General features: G+C 38.1%; 1 protein-coding gene across 1 annotated transcript in view; it reads right to left on the reverse strand.

Annotated features, from left to right (window-relative positions):
- Positions 1–24,666, reverse strand: part of IL7R (interleukin 7 receptor) — a 28,412-nt gene extending 3,746 nt beyond the window's left edge. Inside the window, exons 1-7 of the mRNA XM_006928055.4 lie at positions 24,464–24,666; positions 19,833–19,971; positions 8,654–8,811; positions 4,279–4,436; positions 2,307–2,469; positions 1,312–1,405; positions 121–196 (exon numbers count right to left, since the gene is read on the reverse strand). Of these exons, the coding sequence (XP_006928117.1) occupies positions 121–196; positions 1,312–1,405; positions 2,307–2,469; positions 4,279–4,436; positions 8,654–8,811; positions 19,833–19,971; positions 24,464–24,545 (870 nt within the window). The 5' untranslated portion in view covers positions 24,546–24,666. The remainder of the gene's footprint in view (positions 1–120; positions 197–1,311; positions 1,406–2,306; positions 2,470–4,278; positions 4,437–8,653; positions 8,812–19,832; positions 19,972–24,463) is intronic.
- Positions 24,667–25,009: the final 343 nt, after the last annotated feature.

The following is a 25,009-nucleotide window of genomic DNA, read 5'->3' on the forward strand; positions in this document are numbered from 1 at the left end:
TGCAGTTATGGGATGCACAAAAGACCAACACTTGTGGTTCAACTGTTCCCTATCCTGCAATATTATTCTTGGCTTTTGGAATGCCTCCAACATTGTGATAGAATCACCAGAAGCACTTACCTTTTTTGGTTTCTTGCAAAGTTGTTCCAGAGTCTTCTTATGATCCGGGAGACTGGGCCACACAATAGGTTTAATTCTGAAATAAGAGGACATTGAGAAAGATGAAATGAACAGTGAGGGAGCATGCATGCACAATAGGTCTTTCCACCCATTCTGAGCCAGAAATCAGAAGAGCAGATTTCTAGTCTTGGCTCAGCCACAACTAGGCGGGTGAACTTGGACAAGTGACTTGCTTTCCCTGGGCCTCAGTGTCCTATTAATTCACAGAGGGGTTGGACCAGGGGTGATTGTCAGTGATCTCTGTGAACACCTTTGGGAGAGAACCCTGGAGAAGAGGAACAGTGAGGCTTGGCAAGGGTGTGGCTATGAAACCAACATTCCCCCGGCTCTTCTACTCTTAATATAGGTGTTGTCATCCTACTCCTTCTCTTAACTGATAGCAACTCCTCTGCTCTGATTTTTGTGGAAGTGAGGAATATTTTCTAAACCACCCAGGGAAATTAGAGTATCATGGGGCACCTCAATGGTTCAGTTGGTTGAGCATCCGACTTCAGTCAGGTCATAATCTCATGGTTTGTGAGCTGGAGCCCTGCATCAGGCTCTGTGCTGTCAGCACAGAACCTGCTTCAGATCCTCTGTCCCCCCCTGTCTCTGCCCCTCACCCACTTGCTCTCTCTCTCTCTCTCTCAAAAATAAATAAACATTAAAAAAGACAAAAAGACAAATTGAAGTATCATGAGAGCATGTGGCACTGTGCTGAAGGCATCTTCCTAGAACATTAATAACTTGATGGTATGTGTCAAAAGCATCATTTTCATAATGAAACAGACAGGGCTCTGTCATGAGGTAGAATGCAAAAGTCCCATGAATTTGTGTGCTGAAATTCAAGACTTCAAATACATTCTGTATTTTCCATGGGTACCCCCAGCTGCCCAGACATTTTGGAGGCATGGTTCCCACTATTTTAGAAGAAAAAGTTTGGGGGCAGTGTTTGCCCTATGTCTAATTTATGTATTTTCACCTCTTATGAAATTAAATGTGGAAATTCACCAGTTCCTTAGGGTGGGGAGGGATGTTGGGCACTACAATTCCTGAAATGTCTTTTTCCCTTTGTAGTTTTCTCATCAATAAATAGGCTAGAGCTCCAACTGTCTGGGACCCCATGTAACCATCCTATTGATTACAGTTCACCTTTTTTTCCATAATGCACAGGCCAAGATGACCATCAGAGACACAGAGAAGAAACTCAGAATGCTAATAGTTAGTAAAATAGGATCCATCCTCCCTGGAATGCAAGGAAAGATCTTGGTTAGTAATCATTAAACATGGAGTTGGGGAGGCTTTCAGTATGCTTTGAGTTTATTTAGTAACTCGAGACCATTTACTATTTCTTCAAAGTCACCCTTCAGTGAACAGGATAATGTACTAGCTTTATGCACAAAGAATTTTGGCTTCAGTAAGTGGCACTCACGTGAGTGACCAGGTGTAGAACATCTGTCATTTGAAATGTAAAAGTGGCCCAGCATTAAGGATAGCAGTACTCTTTCCCCAACATCTACCATCAAGAGAAGTAAACCTCGCAGGGGAATCAGGAGGGGGATGCTCTACCTCACAGGTTCATCAAGTTCCAGTCTGAGAATGGGATGTTGGTATGTCAAGAATAGTTCCCCTCATACTTCAAAGAGAAGGTATATGTGGAGTGAGCCGTGTTCTTTGGCTTTTCTGGCCATTCTCACTTCCTAGACCATGTGGATACCTTTGTTATTCTGGAAAAGGAGGCATGAATGAGCAGCACTAACCTGCTCATCTTCTATCACCAAAGGTGTTCCCTTAGAGGAGCTTTTGAGAGACCAGCCATTGGGATTCCAGTCTAAATTGGTAGAGTGGAGGTAGTAGGTGGGGACTTTATTCAGAATTATTATCAGCTCCCAAGAACACCTGGGTCAGTGGAGTCCAGGGCAGCCTATATCATTTGATCAATGACTATGGGTTCTATTCCCACTACTTCCTTACTCTTCACAAGAGGGGCAAAGATGGCAGGTCATTCTCCAAAGACAGTGTAAACATACCCTCAGGGGAGTCCTAACATGTGGGTTCCTTTCACCTTTCTGCCTCTCACTCTTGTTCACACACCTTAACATGCAAAGCACTCTGCAGGGGACAAAGATTCTGCTGTCACTTCCCACCTGTGATCTCTGGAGTTCTGAAGTGGAAGCTTGGACTCCATTCACTCCAGAAGCCTTCAAAATAGTCATGATTAGGAATGGACCGGACTTTAATCTCATACATTGCATCAGGTTGTAGCTTTCTCTGTAGGAGTGCCAGCTTTGTACTGGATAAGTTCACATGCTAAAGAGCAAAACATGCCATTATATTTTTAGGGTCAAAAAGACGTGTTGCCTAGATCCCCCAAATCATTTCAAGTTAAGTGAATTTAGTCATGTGGGTACTCTTGTTAGGAAAAGGAGATATGACATGGAGAGGAGCATGTGTGAGCTCATAAATGATGCTACCAGTGGTCAAGGAGGGCAACAGTACCATGGGTCTTTGTTTAGGTGAGCTGGACTCTTCAATACCAGGAGGATATAAATCACTCCCAGGCCCCCACCTTCCTTTCCACACTTCGATTTCTCTCTCTCTCTTTTTTTTTCTCTTTTTCTCCTCTTTCACATCCCAAAGGAAAATACAAGGGAATGGTAAGGTAAGTGAGCAGGAATAATTTCTCTCTAGAAAGATTCAATTCTACATTGCAAATAGCAATATAGAGAACAACAGTCTCTTCAGCAATGTGCATTATCCTTAAGAAAAAATTATCAATTTGATGGATAAAAAGTTAATATTCCACTGTTATTTACATTTATACTTATTTGATTATTAGTTTTCATATATTTATTGCATTTACATATATCTTATTTTATGAGACATTTCCAAGTTTCTTGCTAATTTTTTCTGTTGTTACATTTGTCCTGTTCTTAATGATTTATAAGGCCTCTTTACAGATGAAGGATATTAACCATCTGTCAGTTGTATGTATGGCAATTTAATCCTAATATCTAATTTGCCTTACAATTTTGATTGTCATGTGTGCTGACATTTATAAGCCTTTATTTTTATATATTCATATGTATCCATCTTTTTCTCTCTTTACTGCTTTTATGCTTAGAATATTTTTCTTCATCTCAAGATTACATAAGCATTTACCTATATTTTTTCTACTTTGTTTAGTGTTTTCACTTTTACATAATTTATTTAAATCATCTTTTTATTCTATTTTTTAAGTTAGGCATTTAACTTAATTATTTCCCCAAACAGCTAACTGTCCTGGTATCATTTATTCAAAATTCTTCTTTTCTTGGGGCTCTGGGCTGGCTCAGTTGGAGGAGTGTGCAACTCTTGATCTTGGGGTGATGAGTTTGAGCCCCACTGTGTATATATATATATATATATATATTTTTTTTTTTTTTAATGCTTCCTTTCTCCACTATAGTTGCTTTTCCATTGGTGCAATTTTCAAATGAAGACTCAAGAGAACAGGACCAACGTACCCTCATTTGTGTGGTAGAAGGAGGGTAGAACTGTTTTAGGGTAGACATTACACTTATGTAAGTACTATACAGCAGCATATTGCAAACAAAGAAGGCTGATCCTGGCCTAAGAAAAGAGAACAGCATGGGTATAAATAGGCATTCTTTTCACTGTGAGAAAGATAAGCCATCATCTGGTTTTTGTCCATGTGTTACAAATAGGGCAGAATTTAAGCCAGTGAGCCCAGAGGAGCCTAAAAACCTGGGACACTTCACTTTTCTCCCACCTTCTCCTCAAGATAGATTGCAGGGATGGCCAGACCATTCCAAGGACAATGAGAGCTATAACAGGATGGCCCAGAGAAGATCCAGGTTTTGTGAAACCTGAATTTCTTATACTTTGGGGAACTTCTTCCAGTAAAAGGTATATTTTGAACACAAAATTGCAAGGGGCCCTCCCCAGGTGAATGTACCTCTGGGATGAAAAAATTTATAACATTAAGAAGTTTTTATTTTATGATTTTATATACATATATTATAATTTTATGTATTTTATAGAAATTTACTTATTCAATATACTTATGCAGTCATCTTTATACATTTTTTAATGTATAAATGTAGTTGATCTACATACCATCCAGTCATTTTCATGTTTTTCCTGGCGATAGGCTACCTCATGCAATAATTCTTTCACATACTTCTTTTGTAAGTGAGATGTGTTAAATGTCACCAGAAAGTCATTTGCTCCCTCACGATAGATGACTCTTACGTCAAAAGGAGCCTCAGGTTTAACTGGAAAAGAAAAAGAAAGGAGGTCAGTCTGTAGGGCAGTCAAGAAAATAATTATACTTTTTAAAGTTCATCCATTCTGAAAATCACATTCTTTTTCTGGGTCAGTAATCAAGCAACAAATCAGAACACATTTATTCTTCCTGGTTCAAAGCTTGACTAGACTTTTCAGCCTCCTCTGCAGTAGAATGTAGCCTTGTGAACAACGTGAGTGGAAATGTGCACCACCTCCCACCTGGCCCAGAAAGCTTACATGTGTGACCTTATGTTTGTTTCCTTTCCACCATTTGGAGTCATATGTTGAAGACAGTGGAACCACAGGATGAAAGAAGCCTGAATATTGTTTGAAAGAGCACTATGCACACACTAGAAATACCCATTTTGGCTTTTATGTGAGCAAGAAATAAACTTACGGTGTTTGAGGTATCATGTTTTAGGGCTTATTTGTTATAGCAGCTAGTGCTAATTCTACACTAAAACACATTCACTTTGCCTTTCGAATACTACAGAATTTGTTACTAAGTAGCCTAAAAGCAGGAGTGTTTAAACTTTGAGTCTTCATTATTCCAATAAATCGGGTTTTAAGCTGGGAGCCTTGTACCTCATCTCAGCTATATAGAAGCTGAGGGTCTGCATTCTGTCCCTAAGCTCATAATTTTTAGTGTGACTTTAGTCTGGTTGGTATTAGCTCTGAATTCCTCTCTAGTCTCTTTCTTCTGTCTGCCTGCTGAGCAAACTTACTCTTAGGATCACAGGCACCATATATGAAATGCTGTTGGAGGGAAATAGGTTTTATTTCAGGCAGAACCTACCCTGAGAAAGGTACTGAATTCTTTGAAAAGCATGCATGTCAAGCAGCCTCCCCATCATTGACCAGGGGCTTTCCTGTCTTGGGTTCTTAGCTGCTCTATCACCAAAGCCTGGGACGTTTGTTTTCTAAAGATGGGGCAGCCACTTTTTTGCATGGCTGGTCTCAGAGAATGAGAGCACATAGACTAAAATCTAATCTAAACCTATTGTTAATGAGAGAGTATGTGTTCATTAAACTCTTACCCTCTAGACTGAGCTGAATTCTAGGCTCTCTGCGCTGGGATTTATGGCAGACTTGTTGACCCAGTAAAGTGAACTCATGTAATGGAGTTTGGCTCACTTACTGTAGTCACTTGCTCATAGTGGTGACCACCTAAGTTTCTCCTGCATTGCCCCAGAGATCCTGAAAAAGAGGAAGTGTCTCCTTCTTTGCCCTTGGATGTCTTGTAAAAGGGGAAGTTTATCCTTCCTTACTTTTATTTTTTTATTATTTTTTTTTAATTTTTTTTTCAACGTTTATTTATTTTTGGGACAGAGAGAGACAGAGCATGAACAGGGGAGGGGCAGAGAGAGAGGGAGACACAGAATCGGAAACAGGCTCCAGGCTCTGAGCCATCAGCCCAGAGCCCGACGCGGGGCTCGAACCCACGGAGCGCGAGATCGTGACCTGGCTGAAGTCGGACGCTTGACCGACTGCGCCACCCAGGCGCCCCCCTTCTTTACTTTTAGATTCACTATAGAAAGGGGAGATACCCTGGGGGAACAGGAGGAAAGGGTGGTGAGTGTAGAGAAACAGACCAACAGAGAACCCCTGCCAAGCCAGTTCCTACTCTTCATTCAAGGGAATAATTAAGATTCACATTTTCAGTGAAACCTCTGATGCTAAATTCCTTGCCTCATCCCCATCTCTCAAGGTCTCATAATAATGGAAGAATTAAGGAAAGAACAGACTGATATTGATTATACACCTACTAAGCACTTATGCCAGCTTCCACCAATAATCTCTATCATCACTACATTGATGAAGAAACTGAGTCTCAGAGAGGTTAATTAACTTAAGTTCAGGTTCCTATAAAATAGTTTGATATTATTTAAATCCAATTCTGTCTGATTCTGAAGCTCACTCTTCTTCATTTAGCTTTTCTTTCTGTACTCAATTATCTCACTCTGGCTTGTCCAGGTGTCTTCCAAATAGTGCTGTCTCTGGTTCAAAGAGTGTCTCTGAGCACATCAGAAAAAGTTGCTCATTTCTCAAGCAACATTTTTATAGCTTAGTTTATTCTGTGAGCAAACTGAACAATTACACAGACTCACTCTACCAAGACAAATGGGAAGGCAGGAAGCTGACCCTCTAGCCTTATCAGAGGGCCCATATCTAAAGAAGGGGGAGTGAGGGGCAGGTGGTTGCAGGGTAGCTCTGGTCTAGGGCTCAATCAGGAACTTCCAATTTAAATTCAATTAAATGACAGTTCTGCTAATCAAATGTCACCTTAGGAACCAGAAGAAGGTGCTGCTGAGCGACATACCTCCATTACCTCTCATCTGGCTGCTTAAGGGTGCTTTTCAAAGCCTGAAGGGGCTCACCACACCCAGTTCACAAGGGCCCAGGCTACCAGCTGTGAGCACAACTACCTTTCTCCCTTGGCCTCTCAGACGTGGCTTGGTAGGTTTGCTTCTGCTGAGATATAGAAAATAGGCTTCTGAGAGCACTGGATATGTGAGATCTGGGGATTCAGATCAGCAGGGTGCTACCTGGAGCCTTGAGTAGTCACATGCTCGCTCTGTAAAATGCCATGATGCTGTCAGAGGACTGAGAATCTCTGTCTTCCCTACCTGATTTTAGAGTAGTGAATATAGATTTGCAACCCCAATGTAAACATTTAGATATGGTGCTCTTGTGCAGTGCACAAACTGACCATCCATCCATAACAGCCTAGTCTCCAAATGACCAAAACCTACTTTGCTTGTGTCCTATATTCAGAATTACCTTGCAGTTACATTGGTTGTGGCCTATGTTGCTGTGTGTTCAATATGCACAAACCATTTGCCTAATGTCTCTTTTTCACTATCTGAACTTTTATAGGGTAATTATTCACACATGGAACTTTTGTTTTCATTCTTTATTTTACCAACTTAGTGAGGCAAAGCTGAGACTAGATTCAAAGTTTGTCACCTCTTTATTGTCTCTAATGAGTATTATTCTTTTATCTTTAATTTTCTTTTGGGATGGTGAAGAAGGGGTTGAAAATAGGGAGAGAGAGTGAGCCATAGTACTTAAAACCAGCAAAAGAATGAATGTACCTCTTCTATCACTTTGACCAGTTTCCCTCCTACATATATTATTTTATTTGTAAATCTCCATAGGTATAATAAACACAAGTAGTCATTATTCCATTGCACTAATGCATCATAATTGGCTTAGACATTCTCCTATATCAGAGTCTCTCTGAGGTTTTGAATGTAACTTTATTCACCCTAGGGTTATAATCTGTAAGTAATAGAAAAGAAAATTTCTTGGGTCTATATTCTCAATCTTTCTGATTATTTTGATTTACTTGCCTGGCAACTAAATGATGAATTGGTAATTAATATTGACTTATAGTCAGATAATTGAATGGATTTACTGATTCATATTACTATGTATATGAATATTATATAGATCAAAAGGAAACATGTAGGTGAATTTACCAATTTCGATTATAATTTTGTTTGAAATATTTTTTGACCAAATGTAATATGAATATTCTAAGCCAAATATTAATTGATATTAACTTTTCAAAATAACTTGATAATTTAACTAAACATACTCTGAATATGGTGGATATATAGGAAGAAAAATACAAGGAATTCAGGAGAAGGAAAGATGAAGAGGGAAAGGGCATCAGAGGTCCAGCTCTAGTGACTTCATGTAGAACTCTTCCTGCAATCTGTAGGTGCCAATCACTATCTTTCATGGCTGAGTTTGAAGACCCTCAAAATTCTTTTCAAAAAACTTTTTAAAAATGTTTATTTATTTTTCAAAGAGAGAGATAGAGTGTGAGCAGAAAAGGGGCAGAGAGAAAGGGAGACACAGAATCAGAAGCAGGCTCCAGGCTCAGAGCTGTCAGCACAGAGCCCAATGCAGGGCTCAAACTCACAAACTTTGAGATCATGACCCTAGCCAAAGTCACACACTTAACCCGCTGAGCCACCCAGGCATCCCCCTCAGAATTCTCTCATATTAAGAATTAGTGTCACATGCTTCAAAACTTCCAGGTCTTAAAAAAATTCCTTCCATTAAGGACTTTGCTATTCTCTATTGCAAAGAGCTTTCATGATTTGTCTACTTTTAACATGCAGAAAGTCCAGACACAATCAGTGTCTTCATATATGTCCGAATGGCAAGCCTACTCCCATATACAACTTCTTACCTATCTTGACTACGTTCATTTTCCTGCAAGTTATCTTTTTTCCTTTAAGCTTCACACATATTTCGCTGTCTCCAATCAGTAAGAATTTCTTTGTCCTGATGAAATACATCTCTTGCATTTTATTAAAAGTCAGGCATTTCACATCCAAAAGAGCCCCACTGTAGAAACAAAAAAGGAATCTATCTTAATTCAAGTAAGAGTTTCTGTATACAATGGAATAGCATTACATGTACATTTCAGTTTTGTGACTTCAACTCTGTCCACTGGTATGTGGATGTATAGGTGCTTCTGTGTGTGTGTATGTGTGTGTGTGTGTGTGTGTGAGAGAGAGAGAGAGAGAGAGAGAGAGAAATTAAATAATGTGGCTTCTTGGTACCAGCACAATGGTATAATGATGATATACTCTGGCGTTACATGCAACTGAATATGAAACTGTCAAAGCCTGTTCATGAAAAACCTGGAAAATTCCTATTTTTAAATAATTGATCATTGAAAAACAAAAATATTTTGTAGGTGGTTAGATAATTGCTCTTTTTGATGTTCTGCAGAAATAAATTCAGGAAATGAAGCCTGTAAAGGAACATTGACCAAAACAAAGTTAAAGGAAATGATACAATAGTCTAGAGGATTATATACATAAAACCATATACACTTAATGAGTAATTTGGGGACTTTCAAAGGTAATTTTGACTGTGCTCCACTTTTACCTCATCAACAAACTTTAAAATCAACCCTTATTCCCATGTTCCCTTTCCTCTTCCCAACTAAGATCAGTCTTTCAATAAACTGAGGAAGAGAGATTGTTGCTTATTGTACAACTAACATCAAAAGCTTCACATTGCACTTTCTTTTTTAAATTTTTTTTTCAACATTTATTTATTTTTGGGACAGAGAGAGAGCATGAACAGGGGAGGGGCAGAGAGAGAGGGAGACACAGAATCAGAAACAGGCTCCAGGCTCTGAGCCATCAGCCCAGAGCCTGACGCGGGGCTCAAACTCCCGGACCGCGAGATCGTGACCTGGCTGAAGTCGGACGCCCAACCGACTGCGCCACCCAGGCGCCCCACATTGCACTTTTTTCAATAAAAAGTATAACTATTGGGTCCAGTAATAGCAGAACAACTTGTATCATACTAACCTTCCAATATATAACTATTATCAACCTTGGACAAGATATTTTTGAAAATCCTTTTTAAAAGTTTTAAAGAGGAATCAAAAGTATGCAGAAATTACAGGGAATTTTTAAAAAATGTTAACTTATTTAATTTGAGAGAGAGATAGAGAGTGAGCAGGGGAGGGGCAGAGAGAGACGGAGACAGAGAATCCCAAGCAGGCTCCGTGCTGTCAGTGTGGAGTCCAGTGTGGGGCTTCAACCCATGAACTGTTAGATGATGACCTGAGCCCAAATCAAGAGTTGGAGTCTTCACCAACTGAGCCACCCATGCACTCTGAGAGGGAATTTTATCCTTTATAAAAAGGTAGATGAGCTCCTTGTTCCTGCTTTTTTCTTTTTTCTTTGTTTGATAGCACTCCTCAGGTCACACTGTGACAGGCATCTAGAATCTAACAAAAAGCCACAGTTTTATTGTCTTGAGAAGTTAGAGGACTTCTTGTGTGGATGGATATTTTTAATGGGGAAAGGCCTAGAAATGAGGAAGCTATGGAGAGGTCTGCATATAACCTCTGCTCATATCATTATATGTCCCTTTAATTGTCAGGTATGAAGGAAACTCTAAGGAAACCATGGGAAAGGAATAGCTAGATGACACTAGAAATAACTGAGCTGAGATTTTAGGTATTATCTCAAAAGAAAAGAGAATTTAAAGATTAATCCAGTCAAGTTAACTAACAGAGTTCAAATCAACAGTTGGCAAAGTTAACAGAATCCAGAAAACTTGTTGTCAATAATGTCTTTCCTATAGTCAAAAGCTACTACAGATGACTTAAGAAAAGAAAAATGAGACCCATAGTCAAGACAAAAAACAGTCAATGGAAACTGACCCTAACGTGACCAGATGTTAGAATTAGCAGAAAAAGACCTTAAAGCAGCTTTTGTAAATATGTTTAAGGGCTGAAAAAAGGATATGGTCATAATGATTGAATAGATACATAATGTTAGTGGTGAAATGGAAACTATAAAAGAAAACAAAATGAAAATGCTATAACTGACAAGTAAATCTAAAATCTTTAAAAATGTACTGAGTGTATTGGAAGGACTTAACAGATTGAAGATGGCAGAAGAAAGGGTTGTTGAACTTGAAGATAGATCAATAGAAATATTCAGTCTGAAAAAACAAAATCTCAGTGACCTGTAGGATGATATCAAGACTATTAATAGAAGAACACTTCCTCAATCTGAAACAGGAAATTTAGGAAGAGTCTACAATTAACATCATACTTAATGGTGAAATTTTGAACATTTTCCCCTAAGATACAGACAAAACAGGAATATGCACTTTCACCATTTTTACTCAACAATTTACTGGAGGTTCTAGCCAGTGTGTAAAACAGGACAAACAAGCAAACAAAAACATATCCAGGTTGTAAAGGAAGAGAAAAAAAGCCTTTCTTTATTAGCAGACAACATTATATAGACTCTCCAACAAAATTACAGGAACTAGTAAGTTGAATTCATCAAAGTAAGAATATAAAGGACAATTATATTTCTACAGACTAGTATCAAACAATTATAAGATAAATTTTAAAACCAACAGCTCCATTTATGACACCAATGAAATCATAAAATGCTTAGAGATAAAATTAATAAAGGATGTTCAAGGACTTTGAAATAGAAATTATAAAACATTCCTCAGGGCTATTAAAGGAGATCTAAATAAATGAAGACATACATTCATGGATTAGCAAATTTAGTAGTAAGAAGATGGGAATATCCCCTAACTTGGTGTATGTAATATTAATCAAAATCTCAGCAGGATTTAAGAAAAAAATTGACAAGCTGATTCTAAAATTTATGTGGAAATAGAAAAAACTCAGAAAAGCCAAAATCACACTTAAAAAGTAGAACAAATATGTAAGATTCAGAGCAGTTGATTTCAAATTTACTATAAAGCTATGATAATTGGGCAGTCTTAGCACTGGTGTAAGAATAAATAAAAGGATCAATAGAAAGTATAAAGAGTTCAGAAATAGGCTCACACATAGAAGGTTAACTGATTTTCAATACAAGTACTCTATCAATTCAATGGGAAATAGAAAATCATTTCAGCAAATTGTCCTGGAACAAGTAAACAAATGTAGGGAAAATATGACCCTTAATCTCATGCAAAATTAATTAGATATGGATTATAGACCTAAATGTAAAGGCTCAAACTACAAAATATCTAGAAGAAAACATAAGAAAATATCTTTTTGACTTTACGAGGGGACAAAGGGAGTAATGACACACAAAACATTGAAACATAAAAGAGGGGGAAAAAAAGGGTGCCTGGGTGGCTCAGTGGGTTAAGCGTTGTACTCTCGCTTTTGGCTCAGGTCATGATCTCATGGTTCTTGGGTTTGAGCGCTGGGTGGGGCTCTTTACTTGCTTTTGGCTCAGGTCATGCTCTCACAGTTCTTGGGTTTGAGGCTGGGTGGGGCTCTTTACTAACAGCCTGCTTGGGATTCTTTCTCTCCCTCTCTCTCTGCCCCTCCCATGCTTGTCCACAGACATAAGTTCATGCACACACACGCATGTGCTCTCCTTCTCTCTGTCTCTCTCATTCTCTCTCAATAAAAAAACCAACCAAACAAACAAACTTAAGGGGCACCTGAGTGGCTCAGTGGGTTAAGCCTCGGACTTCAGCTCAGGTCATGACCTCACAGTTCATGAGTTTGAGCCCCAAGTCAGGCTTCTGTACTGACAGCTTGAAGCCTTGAGTCTGCTTCAGATTTCTGTGTCTTCCTCTCTCTCTTTGCCTTTCCCCAGCTCACATTTTCTCTATCAAAAATAAATAAATAAACTTAAAAAAAATCTGCTGCACCTTTACAAGAAAAAAAAAGACATTGGACTTTCATCAAAATGAAAACTTTCTGCCTATTAAAGTACACCTTAAGAAAATGAAATGGCAAGCTACACACTGGCAGAAAATAGTTGTAATGAAGAAATCCGACAAAGGAATTGTATCCAGAACATATAAAGAATTCATACTCATCAACAATAAAAAGATAAATAATTGGGTGAAAAGGACAAAAGGCTTTAACAGGCACTTGCTACAAGAAGACATGCAAATGGCCAGCAAGTATGCAAAATGATGGTCGACATGATTTGTTACTTGAAATACATAAATAAAAATCACAAGGTACTATTTCAAAGCCAAATGTTGGAGATGACTTTAGCTCTCACACTCTGTTGGTGGGAGAGTAGAATGGTATAACCACTTTGGAAAACTGCTGGATAGTTTCTTACAGTTAAATACACGCCGAGCCTATGATATAGTAATTCCATGCTGAGGTTTTTACTGCAGAGAAATGAACAAACTAATTTGTACAAAAATTTTAACAGCAACTTAAAAATTAATAGTCTCAAATTTGGAAAGAAAAAAACCTCGAATATCCATGTAAAGGAGAAAGGATTACAAATTTGTGATATATTCATTCAGTGGAATGAAAACTCAGCAATTGAAAAGATGAGATCTGAAACATGCATCAATGTGGATAAATCTCAAAAAGAAAAGAGTAAACAGTGTGTTACTCCACTTATAAGAAGTATTGGAAACTGGCAAACCCAAAGGGTAATGGATTGTTCACAGGGGATGGGTGGCTAGAAGGGGACAGAAGGGTAAAAGAAATGTTTTGTATGAAAGAAAGAATGAAAAGTATGTACACCTATTGCAACAATAATTAAACAATGCAAAATAAAAATAAAAGTACTCATTTCTTTTTCTTTTCCAGTTGTCAATTTAATTTCCGTCTCCTGTGATAAACATGATTACCAATTTGTTTTCCTATATGCTCTTCCAGCCAAATAGCCCTGAAAAGAGGAATAGCTGGCTCAAATTGGAAGTGAGGATTGTAGCAAGAAAAAAAAAGAAAAAAAAAAAAGAAAATGAGTTTGCTTACATGAAAAGAATTCTTTTCATTAACCAGATATTTTTAAAAATATCACAGGGAATATATTCTAAAAATGTCCTTTGCTACCTACGGTACAGAATGTGTTGGTTTTCTTTGGTAAATTAGATGTGTGTACACTTTCCTCAACATGTGCTCAAGTGAGCCCTTTCCAGGATTGTTGCTGGATTCTGCGCAGAAAGAACATGTCTGTGTGGCTTGAGGTGAGGTGGGTGTGGGGTTAAAATCTGAGGAGGATGGCTCGGCTGTAGGTGCACAATCTCCCTGTTCTAGGCTGCTGTGGTCTTTGAGTGACTAGTTACATTTTTGTATTCAAAGACAGAGATGGGTCAAGAAATTTTAAGTTTATTAATTGGCTAAATATATTTACTATTTGTGGAACATCCCTTAAAATTGCCACCTTCCCCCAATTATAGTTTTTTGGTTAACTGTTAATCTTTCAGGGTATGCAGCTGTGTGGCTTTAAATGTGTGTGTGTGTGTGTGTGTGTGTGTGTGTATGTGTGTGCACGTGAGTGTGTTGGAGTTTCTAGTGAGTGTGTCCCTCATTGGGCTAACTGGGTTTTCCCCCTTGGAGTAGAGTAAATATTAAAAGCAAATTTTTAAGTTGGGCCAGATGGATACCAGGGAACAAACTTGGGAGGAATGTCATATGGACAGTTCTGAAGATAGCCTACATTTCCTAATTTGATAAAGATAGAGGGGGAGAATTAGAGCATGATCCCATTTCTGAATTTTAGGTAAACATATGATGTGGAGAAATTAGAAAGGCAATGCCTTTTAGTTCAGTCAATGAGTTTGCAATATATTTTTAAGTGAAGCATAGTACAATATTCAATTATAAATCCTTAACAGGTAGCAAGTTTTTCGTATTGTTAGAAGTTTAAAGAGAACCTAAAATGGCATTCTTGGTTTATTCCCACTTTTTGGAAAATAAGATAAATGAGCAAAAAAAAAGTAAATAAATAAAGGATCACCCTATGGCTGACTTTTGAGCTTGGGCATCCTTTTAAGGGGTCTGAATTCCAGGAGCCACCCTATGTGGAGGGGAAGCCATGTTTGTTGCTAAGAAGAACCTATGGCCTGGAATAGACAATCTTCTTTGTGCCAATGACACTGGCTTCAGGCAAATGGAAGAAACTTAGTATATTTCCCATGAGCTCAACTCAATTCAATGTAATTCATTTCAACTCACTTACCTAATTTGAAACAATTTCCTTGGTTGCTAAATATGTATTGTTAAGGTTAGACGTATTCTAGAATGACATTGTCCAACACAATAACCACCTCCCAATATGTGGTTATTGAACACTTGAAATATCACATGTGATGTGCTCTAACTATAAAATTTACAACAGATTTTGAAGATGCAAAAAGTAATGTAAAATATCTCATTAATGTTTGTGTTTATATTGATTACATGTTGAAGTGATAATATCTTGGATATAGTATATTAAAGTGTATTGTTAAATCAGATATGTTAAATTAAATTAATGTCACCTATTTATATTTTATTTATTAAAATGTTGCTACTAGAAAACTTAGAATTATATATGTGGCTCACACATTTATGGATCATACTATATTTCTGTTGGAAATACCCAAAATTCTAGGGTATTTTGGGGGCAGAAAAAAGCACCACAAGTATCCAATGTTAAAATTAAACACAGAGACCGCACTTGAAAATTCCCTGAGCAGACAAAACAAGTTTGTCATATATGCAAATATTATTTTAGCTTACTTTACAAGACAAGCAAGATTAGCTTAACCTGGGTCACTTCTTGTTTATGCCTCTGAAAATCATAAGCAAAACTTAAACCATTTGCCAAAATTGATATGAGGTAACCACCAACCAATTTCCTTTTGGTTAAGAAAATTCTAATATTATAGCCAATCATTGTAAAGAATAGACACTCATTGTCTTTACACTATATAAGTTGCTTTATAACAATATACCTCTGAGCCTCATTCTATATTTTAGTTTGAACACAGCTGGTTTGCAAACTGTCTTTTTGGTACATGCTCAATAAACTTTTAGAAATTACTATTTCAGTGATTTACTGGCTTTACTTCTGGGCTGGCTTTTTTTCATGTACTTTTGACCCCAGTAGTACTATAGGCCAACAAATTTGGGCCTATACGACCTTCCCAGAGGGCATCAACAGTAACCCACTCACACAAACCCTCTTGTTCTGAAAATAGGGAGAGACTCCTGGGGAGACCATAGTGCCTACTTCTTCAATTTAGCTCCAGCCTCCTAAATCTCTTTCAATCTTGTCTGGTTTAGCTTGATAAATGCATTTCTCCTGATGGGGCAGACAGATACCTACATGGAAACATTAAAAAAACAGAAACAAAAACTGTAGCCTTTGTTCCTCATTTGGTCTCTAAAGACAGAATCTATCTCAAAAATATTTAGCAACTTTGAAAGTTAGCATGGTTTACTGGAGAAGGACTAAATTAATAACCCCTGGCAGATATTGCTAGGTAACTCTAGAATATGAGATAAATTTGGCAGGGTGCCTGTGACATTGGTGGTAAATCATAGAAACTAAAAATGACATATAGGAAGTGTTATCTGTAGGTGGCACATGGAGGTGACTGTGATGCTCCCAAGAATGTGGAAACAAACAAAAAAATCAGTTGCCTTTGAGAGCTGACCATGGACCTTATATAAGCACCTAGAAAGCAGGGTCCCAAAGTCAAGTGCTCACAGTGTCTACGAAAGTAACATAAATGCGAAAAGTGGGCTTACGTTCAGGGCTGAGATTTAATTGTTCATCCACAGAAGCAGCAGGAATTCTGTTCAGGCCCTTTTGCTGGATGGGCCTGCTATTATCAAATCTGATTTTTAAAGAGATACCTAGATGTTTAAGTGCTGGTAGCTAGTCTTAAAACATTAAGCACTTTGAGATCTGAACCAAATAACTTTAAACTTTAAAAATTTTTTTAAAATATTTATTTATTTTTGAGAGACAGAGAGAGACAGAGCATGAGCAGCAGAGGGGCAGAGAGAGAGGGAGACACAGAATCTGAAGCAGGCTCCAGGCTCCGAGCTGTCAGTAGAGAGCCCAAAGTGGGGCTCGAACTCAGAAACTGCGAGATCATGACCTGAGCCGACGTCAGATGTTTAACTGACTGAGCCACCCAGGTGCCCCAACTAACTCTAGTCATAAAACCAACAAATAAATTTCCTTTGTTTTGCTTCCATATTTACTGAACAACCTTTTGATCTCATTTTTAATAAAAATCAATCTACATTGAGAATTAAGTACTATTTACAGGTATTGACCATATGCCAACCACCCCAATGCAAAGTGGTTGTTATGATCAGAGAGCTTAAGTAACAGCTCCTTGGTCACAGAGCTCCTTAAGTGTTACTATGGGGATTCTAACCTAGGTGCTTGCTTTTAGTGCCTCTGTTGTGTTATTCCAGGTACCTGAGAGGTGGTTAAGTTTCTGGTGAATAAAAAATTTTCAGATCCCTCAGTAAGAGTGGATTTATATGGACATATACTCCATTGGTCCACTCTGTTCCTCTTCTCCCCAAACACCCACTCCTATTGGTCCTGAGCCCAGTGTGAATATTTGGGTATCTATAATAATTGTATCTATCAGTGTGAAATCTTCAATTGGCATATTGGTAATATAACTCTGTGATTTTGGCTAATCCAAGTCCATTCCTGGGAAATGGATCCTCTCATTGAACACCAAGTAATTTGGTTTCTAACCCCAGGAGACTGGTGACCAGATCAGGCAGGCGGTAAACTCTTCTATGAATATGCCCCTAACAAGCCTGCTGGGAAACAGCATCTGGTTTCTGTCAACAATTCCACCTGTGAAAAGACTTCAGAAGAAAGTACATTTTTCAATGATTTCCAATTTCTTCTTTATAAACATGTTAAAGGAACAGAAAGCTCCAATGAAGCTAGTTACATTGGCAAAGCAACCTAGCCTCATAGGCAAATACAGCACTCCAAGTGACTTTGACTTGAGAAACAATGTTCCTCCTGGGATTTGGAGTTGCATGAAAGTCCCCCCTCAAAGTGTGGATACCTTCACAAACACAGATGCTCTCCAGAAGCACCTTAGCCTCCTCATACTTAGTGTTTCACACTGAAAACATGTCTTAAGACAATCCCTTTCCAACCAAAATACATAAATCCAATTGCAAACCCCCATTGGATGCTGCAGATAGATTATAATATGACAGAAGTAATCAAAAGACTTGCAAAAGGAAGTGGGCAAGTTTGTTCAAGTGGTCAAGGAAGTGGTGTGAGTGAAAGTGGACAGAAAGGTCAGCCTCAGCCTCCTGAGGAGAAACTATATGAACACTGCTGTCCACCAAATAGCGTGGTGGAGAACCCAAAGTCGCATAACTGTTGGAGGGGATTTTGTCCATAAAAAGGAGCACATGGCTGGAATAAGCTGTTTGCCTGTTTTAGTGTAGTTTACTTGCAGTATAGATTCTGGACATCGTAGATTCCTATTCTCCTGACAGATTTTATTCCTGGAAAGTGTGTTATAGAAGTGAACCAAGAAGCAGACTGAGAACACACAATGGAATTCAAGTCCAAGATTGTGTTCTCGAAAGACTGCATCAGGAAGCATTGCATGAGCACATTCAGGAAGCTCCTGTAATTTAATGTAAGGCATGGAATTTAGGGCTTGTCTAGACCATATATTAGGGGATTGGTGAGAGTCTGCTGAATTTAAGAAGCCCTCTTTTACTACTAGTGGGTCTTGACTCCCTTTTCTTGGTAAGAACCTACTTAGGGCATTTGATATGAATTTGGAAATAGCCCTAAGTTAGAATTTCATGTTGGAGTATCTTTTTCAAGTCATCAGAGACAGTAACCCAAAGCAATGAGATGGTTTATGGAGGGAGAAGAAAACTCTCTGAGTTTTTCACCAAACTTTCAAACCAGAGAGAGACTTACTTTTTTTCTTTGCCTTTTCCCTGAGGCCTTATGAAAACAAGAGCCAGATTATTCCTGCTGATTTTTGGAAAATTGATACTAAGGGTACCATCTAGAGTCAAACTGTGCCAAGAAGGTGGAAGTTAGGTCTGTATTCATAGATTTTTTTATTTTAATGCCTCTTTCCCAATAATTATATAATGGATATGTCTTCCAATTAAATTATTATTTTTTTAAGTTTATCTATTTTGAGAGAGAGAGAGAGAGAGGGAGTGAGTGGGAGAGGAGCAGACAGGGAAGGAGAGAGAAAATCCCAAGCAGGCCCTATGCTGGCAGCGCAGAGCCCTGTGTGCGGCTCGAACTCACAAACCATGAGATCCTAACCTCAGCCAAAATGGAGAGTTGGATGCTCAACCAACTTAGCCACCCAGGCACCCCTTTAATTCAATTATTAAAGTATTACATTATTTATTTATCCAAACCTCCCTATGAATTTGTACAGCTCATTTAACAGGTGAAGAACTTGAGGCCTACATGAGTTCCATAGCTTGCTTTAGGTTGAAAAGCTAAGACGGTGCTGGTATTGGGATTAGAAAACAGGCAACAGCCCTCCAGAGTGCAGCAAGACACTAGATTGTCTCAGGCAGATAAATTTTGGGGGAGGAGTGTTCTAAGAAAGCAAGATTTAAAGTCTGCTATGAAGGGGGCGCCTGGGTGAATCAGTCGGTTAAGTGTCCGACTTCGGCTCAGGTCATGATCTCATGGTCTGTGAATTCAAGCCCCGCGTCGGGCTCTGTGCTGACATCTCAGAGCCTGGAGCCTGTTTTGGATTCTGTGTCTCCCCCCTCTCTCTCTGCCCCTCCCCTGTTTGTGCCCTGTCTCTCTTGCTCTCAAAACTAAATAAAATATTAAAAGAAAATAAATGCTAAAGTCTGCTATGAAGTCAGGAGGGTTGGGAGATCTCCAAGTTCCATACCATCAGCTTGCTGTGCCAGCAAGGACTGACTGACAGGAGAACCTATGAAAGTATCTTTGCTGGAGTATTTTGGTGAAGAACAAGGAGTTTCAGGAAGTTTTTGGAATTCATTCGATTTTAGTACTTGACAATTATGCTCCATACTCTTTCCTTTGCTGCGTAATACATGAAAAGAGAGACAGGATTTCCAGGCACCCGTAGGAGCCAATATTCCTCACCATATTTCAAATTCCAGATTGGTGCTATTGACATCTGGGTCGTCAAAAGTACAGGTCAGCAAGTGCTGGGATCCATCCACTTCCAACTGACTGTAACACGAGAATGGATAGTCATCCAGTTCGGCATCATCAAAGTCCCCTGGGGAGGAACAAACCTGTAGTTGTTAATGGGGCAAATATGTGCATCCTTTTGAAATCTGGAGTGACATTAATGAAATGGCAGCCTTTGGGGGCAGACATGAGGGAGCTGTTATAAGTTATCTCAAGAAGAAAAGCCCAAGGCAAAAGACAGAAAAACCAAAACCAAAGCAGAAAAGATCCCAAATCCAAACCAAAATAATACCTAAAGAGCACAGATTTTTCTAGAATCATAATGATTTTTCTAAATCATAAAAATTAATAAATAACTTCCAAATATTCATTTTTAAATACATTATACTCTTTTTCTTTTTAAAAAATGTTTATTTCTGAGAAAGAGAGAGAGAGAGAGAGAGAGAGAGAGAGAGAAAGGGAGACACAGAATCGGAAGCAGACTCCAGGCTCCAAGCTGTCAACGCAGAGCCCAATGCCGGGCTGGAACCCATGAATCGTGAGATCATGATGTAAGCCAAAATGGAGAGTTGGACACTCAACACACTGAGCCACCCAAGTGTTCCTATCTCCAAATATTTCTAAATACCTCTGACACTGGGTTAGTGCATTAGAGATCTAGAGTAAAATACTAAACATACACTTTCCTTTTTACACTATAATTTCTTCTGTTAATTAGTGAATTTCAAATAAGAGATACTCTATCTCTATTATTCAAATGCTACCTAGCCTTTGACTTTATTACTAATCTTCATTTATTTCCTCCCAAGTATTTTTTGAATGAAGGAAGAGGAGAGTTATCATACAGTCAGAAGTTCACTTTTTTAAGGGATAGATTTCCCTTACCTGAATAGGAATTCCAACTAAAAGTACAATTGATTATCTCCATTGTGTGAATATTTATTTAAAGCAATTTGTCTTAAGCTACTAAGGCAAATGTGATTAGATGAGATCTGCTGGACTTTCCTACAAATCCTATAGGTATTACTTCAGTGCTTATAGATCCTTCTTCTATAGATACTGTATCTTAAGATATTATCAGAATTCTGAATGTAGTGAGCCAGAATCTTTTGTCAGTCACTTTTGGTAAGTACAATTTGTCATAGATTGTATTCGATTTTTTAAACTGGGTTGAGGCCCTTAAGATTCAATAGACATTTTGTATCTATATTTCATAATATTTAATAGAAAAAAATGTATCAGCAAATATACTTGGACCGAGACCTGAGAAAATCCAGAGTAACCGAAGCCATTCTCAGAGTAATCAAGTGTGAGCTTATGATGGCTTCTAGGTCCATTGTTACTAAAAATCACTTTGGCCCATCAATGCTAGAAATTAGAAGCTTCTAGAGCTTCAAATAGGATACAGAATATACTAAAATCAAACCCGTTGAGTATCCTGAAGGTCTTTTTTACTTAAATTACGAAGTAGTTCTGTGGGAAAATTAGTAAAGCTGGTTGTGAGTGGAGTGGACCAACTAGATGAGTGACAGGTTGGTTCAGTCAAAGCCACAAATCTTGAAAAACTACATCAAGATAAAAAGCTGTGGGTGCTGCTCTATCTGACCGTTCCTAGAATCCATAGGCTTACAATTCTGCCACAAGCAAATATTCCTTATGTAATTTCAGTAGGGTATAGACCCCTTCCTGATGACAGTCAGGTTTTTGTTTGTTTCTTGAGAGAGAGAGAGAAAGAGACAGAGAGACAGAGAATCTTAAGCAGGTTCCATGCTTTGCACAGAGCCTGCCATGGGGCTTGATCTCATGACCGTGAGATCATGACCTGAGCTAAAATCAAAAGTCAGAGGATCAACTGACTGAGCTACCCAGGTGCTCCCTGATGACAGTTTTAAATAATGAGGGGCAACCCACTATTTAGGGCTCACACGTTAAACCATGTTCATTCCTAATCTGATAGTATTAAAACTTCATCTCCTAAAACCTTTTCTCAGTGGAACAGTGGTAGTTGTAGCCTGCCTTTACACAGCAGTTCTCATTCTGTTTTGAGGTTTTCTCTTCTTTAAATCTTCCACCAATCCTGTACAACAGAACCTACATTACTATTTGGATTCAGACTTCTGTGGATCAGCTTTGTGTCCAAAATTCTTCAATATACAATATAATACAATATACAAGATAAACCGGAGAGCATAGACTAGCAGATGCTGAGCACCAGCAGAACAAGGCATTCCTACCACCCTTAGCCATCCAGTCTGGTGAAGTGTGTCTGATGTATATGCTTATACAATATACAAAACACTAGTCATACAATTAAAGTGGCTATGTTTTGAGAAGCAGCTTACTGGCTCTTTAGGAGATGTTACTGGGCAAAATTGCTTTGTAACCAAGAAAAATTCCCCTCAACAACTTGCAAAATTGCATGGCATTTTACAAAGAGAATGTTCTACCTGGCCTAAGCTGAAAAATTCTTAGAGTATTATACACAGTGGTTAAAACCTCCAACACCAGAGCTGGACAGATGTGGGTTTAAATTCTTCCTATTTTACTTTGTAACTGTGGTCCCTGTCAGGTTACTCAACTTCTCTACACCTCAGTGTTTTGATATGGAAATTCACATTATATGAGAAATCATTGAACAAATATATGCAAAGAATTAGCTTAGAACATAGTAAGCACCTTGGGGCGCCTGGGTGGCTCAGTTGGTTAAGCATCTGACTTCAGCTCAGGTCATGATCTTGTGGTTTGTGAGTTCGAGCCCTGCATTGGGCTCAGGGCCTGGAGCCTGCTTTGGATTCTGTGTCTCTCTCTCTCTGCCCTTCCCCCACTCTCACTCTGTCTCTGTCTCTGAACAATAAATAAACATTAAAAAAATTAAAAAAAAACATAGTAAGCACTGAATAAGGGTTAGCTATGATTATTATAATTTTTCTGTTTTTGAGAAATAAGTAATGAAACGTTAACACAAGAATTCTAAGAATCTACATGAAACCTTTGGGGATCCTTTGAAAGAGTTCTATGTCAAAGGTATTATTACTATGATTTTGAAATTACATAGAACTTTTCAACAGTGAGTTAACTTACTATTCTTTCAATACTATCTAAGCATATTTGTCTATAAAAATTTAGTTTTTTAAAATATGCATTATTGACAAGGCCGTGTGGTTTGGAAGTCTTCCTGTTGAAAGGAATTAGTTGATCAAAAACATACATGGTTTGGATTATTAAAAAATATCCCTTTCTTCTCTTTATCATCCATGTGGTTATCAACAAACTAATCTTTCAACAAAGAGCAGTGGATTATTATACACCCCAAACTGAAAAGTATTTTGAGGTGATCAATGTGGATGGGTGGTTATAGATATCCTAAATAAAACTGAAATTTGAAAAGTTGAAGTGAAACTCAGCTTTCAGTTAGAATTCTTATTTCTTTTTTTAAAAAGTATGGCCATCAGGGAGAAATAGAAGGAAAATATTATACTCCAAAGAGTAAGAATTAGGTGTTACCTGCCAAGCAGCTATCTGTGCAAATATAAGGGGACATGTACCAAGGAATTAGGATCATGCCCACAAAGTGATTCATATACGGTCACACTGAAAAATGTCAGCTTTCTGACAATTCCCTTAGTGAAAATATTCTAGGGATTTCCACCCTTAGTAATTACATGACTTAACATATCTAAGTTGAATCATTAAGCTGATGTCTTTGGTATCTTTGATAGGAAAATACTTTTCAACTCTTAGAGCCAAAGAGCTTAATTATCGGGAGCAAATGGGTGGTTAAAATTCCCAGGTGGCTCCTCTTGTTGCCATTTTGTCTTTGTTTACAGTTGTGTTGTCATTATGACCTAGTTCCTAAGTAGATAGCATTGGCTTGCAGGTGCTAAGTATTTCAAGGATCCCAAAGGGAATTACTATATGATGATAAATGTATTGATATGAAGGCAATTAAATATATTTTTAGGAGACAACTAATACAGATCTTTCTCTGTTCAATTATTCACTAAGTAAGAATCTCACATAAATATCAAAACTGAAGTATTTTGAAGGAATTTTCAAATATTCAATTCAAATATTGAATGTTTACTACATTCTAGACACTTTTAGGTGCTGGAGATATGGTGATGGTAAGTGCAGACAAAGCTGTTGTTGCTGGAAACTATTTTATCATGAGAATTATGCTTTTGGAACCTCTTAAAAAACTAAACAAAATAAATCTAGTTTGATTTTTTTAACAAGGTTAAATTACCTTGGAGATTCTCCAACAAGCACAACCATTGCACCTATATGGGTATTCCTTTTGTAAGAGTAGAAACATTGACCAACATTTAAGATCCACACTTATAGAGTTAAATGCATTCTTTCTAGACAATTCTAAGACTTTATACCACCCACAGTATTGTTTCCTGGCCTCCTGTCCCCGTGGTTAGAACTTACAAATGACAGAAAAATGACAGAATATATGGTAATTCTCCAACTCCATTCTAACCCAGTGTCCAGATCAGGTCTTTGGGGATCTAAGTAACCCGAAGCATATGCTAGAGATAACCTGAAATCCTAAAGAAAAGTTAGAAATGACTCACCATTCTGTGCATAGCCACTTTCTCCAGAAACGACTTGAAGTAAATAGAAAACCATACCAAAAGCTGTACCTAGAATCATCATTCTGAGAGAGAGAAAGAGAAGAGAGGGGAGGTGTGTGAGCCTGTGTGTAGGAATGAATGAGAGACAGAGCACCAGTGAGAGAGAGAGAGAGAGGCACCAATCTACAGCTTTAGCACTTTATACTTATTTAACCACAGACAGGGGGAAGTATAAACACAGCAAAAAAGAAGGCAAGTGCCAGAAACAGGAAGTCTGAGTAAAAGTATTGCTGTTGTAAGCAGAGGTAGAGGAAATGAAGGGATAGAGCATTTGAATTATTGTACCTCTTTGGTATTCGTGTAAGTCCCCAAACTTATTGTGCTTATTCCAAAATAAGGTAGTACATTCAAATATAGTCCAAGATACCTGAGACTATAGAGTGTGAATAAGGCTCAGTTCAAAAAATAATCACAAAACAAAACTGTAAACTTACAGAGCTAATCAATTGATTGGGGTAAGTTTTGCTTTAAGGAAAGATTCTGCAC

The sequence above is a fragment of the Felis catus genome, chromosome A1 (assembly GCF_018350175.1).
Source record: "Felis catus isolate Fca126 chromosome A1, F.catus_Fca126_mat1.0, whole genome shotgun sequence".
Taxonomy (NCBI): Eukaryota; Metazoa; Chordata; class Mammalia; order Carnivora; family Felidae; genus Felis; species Felis catus.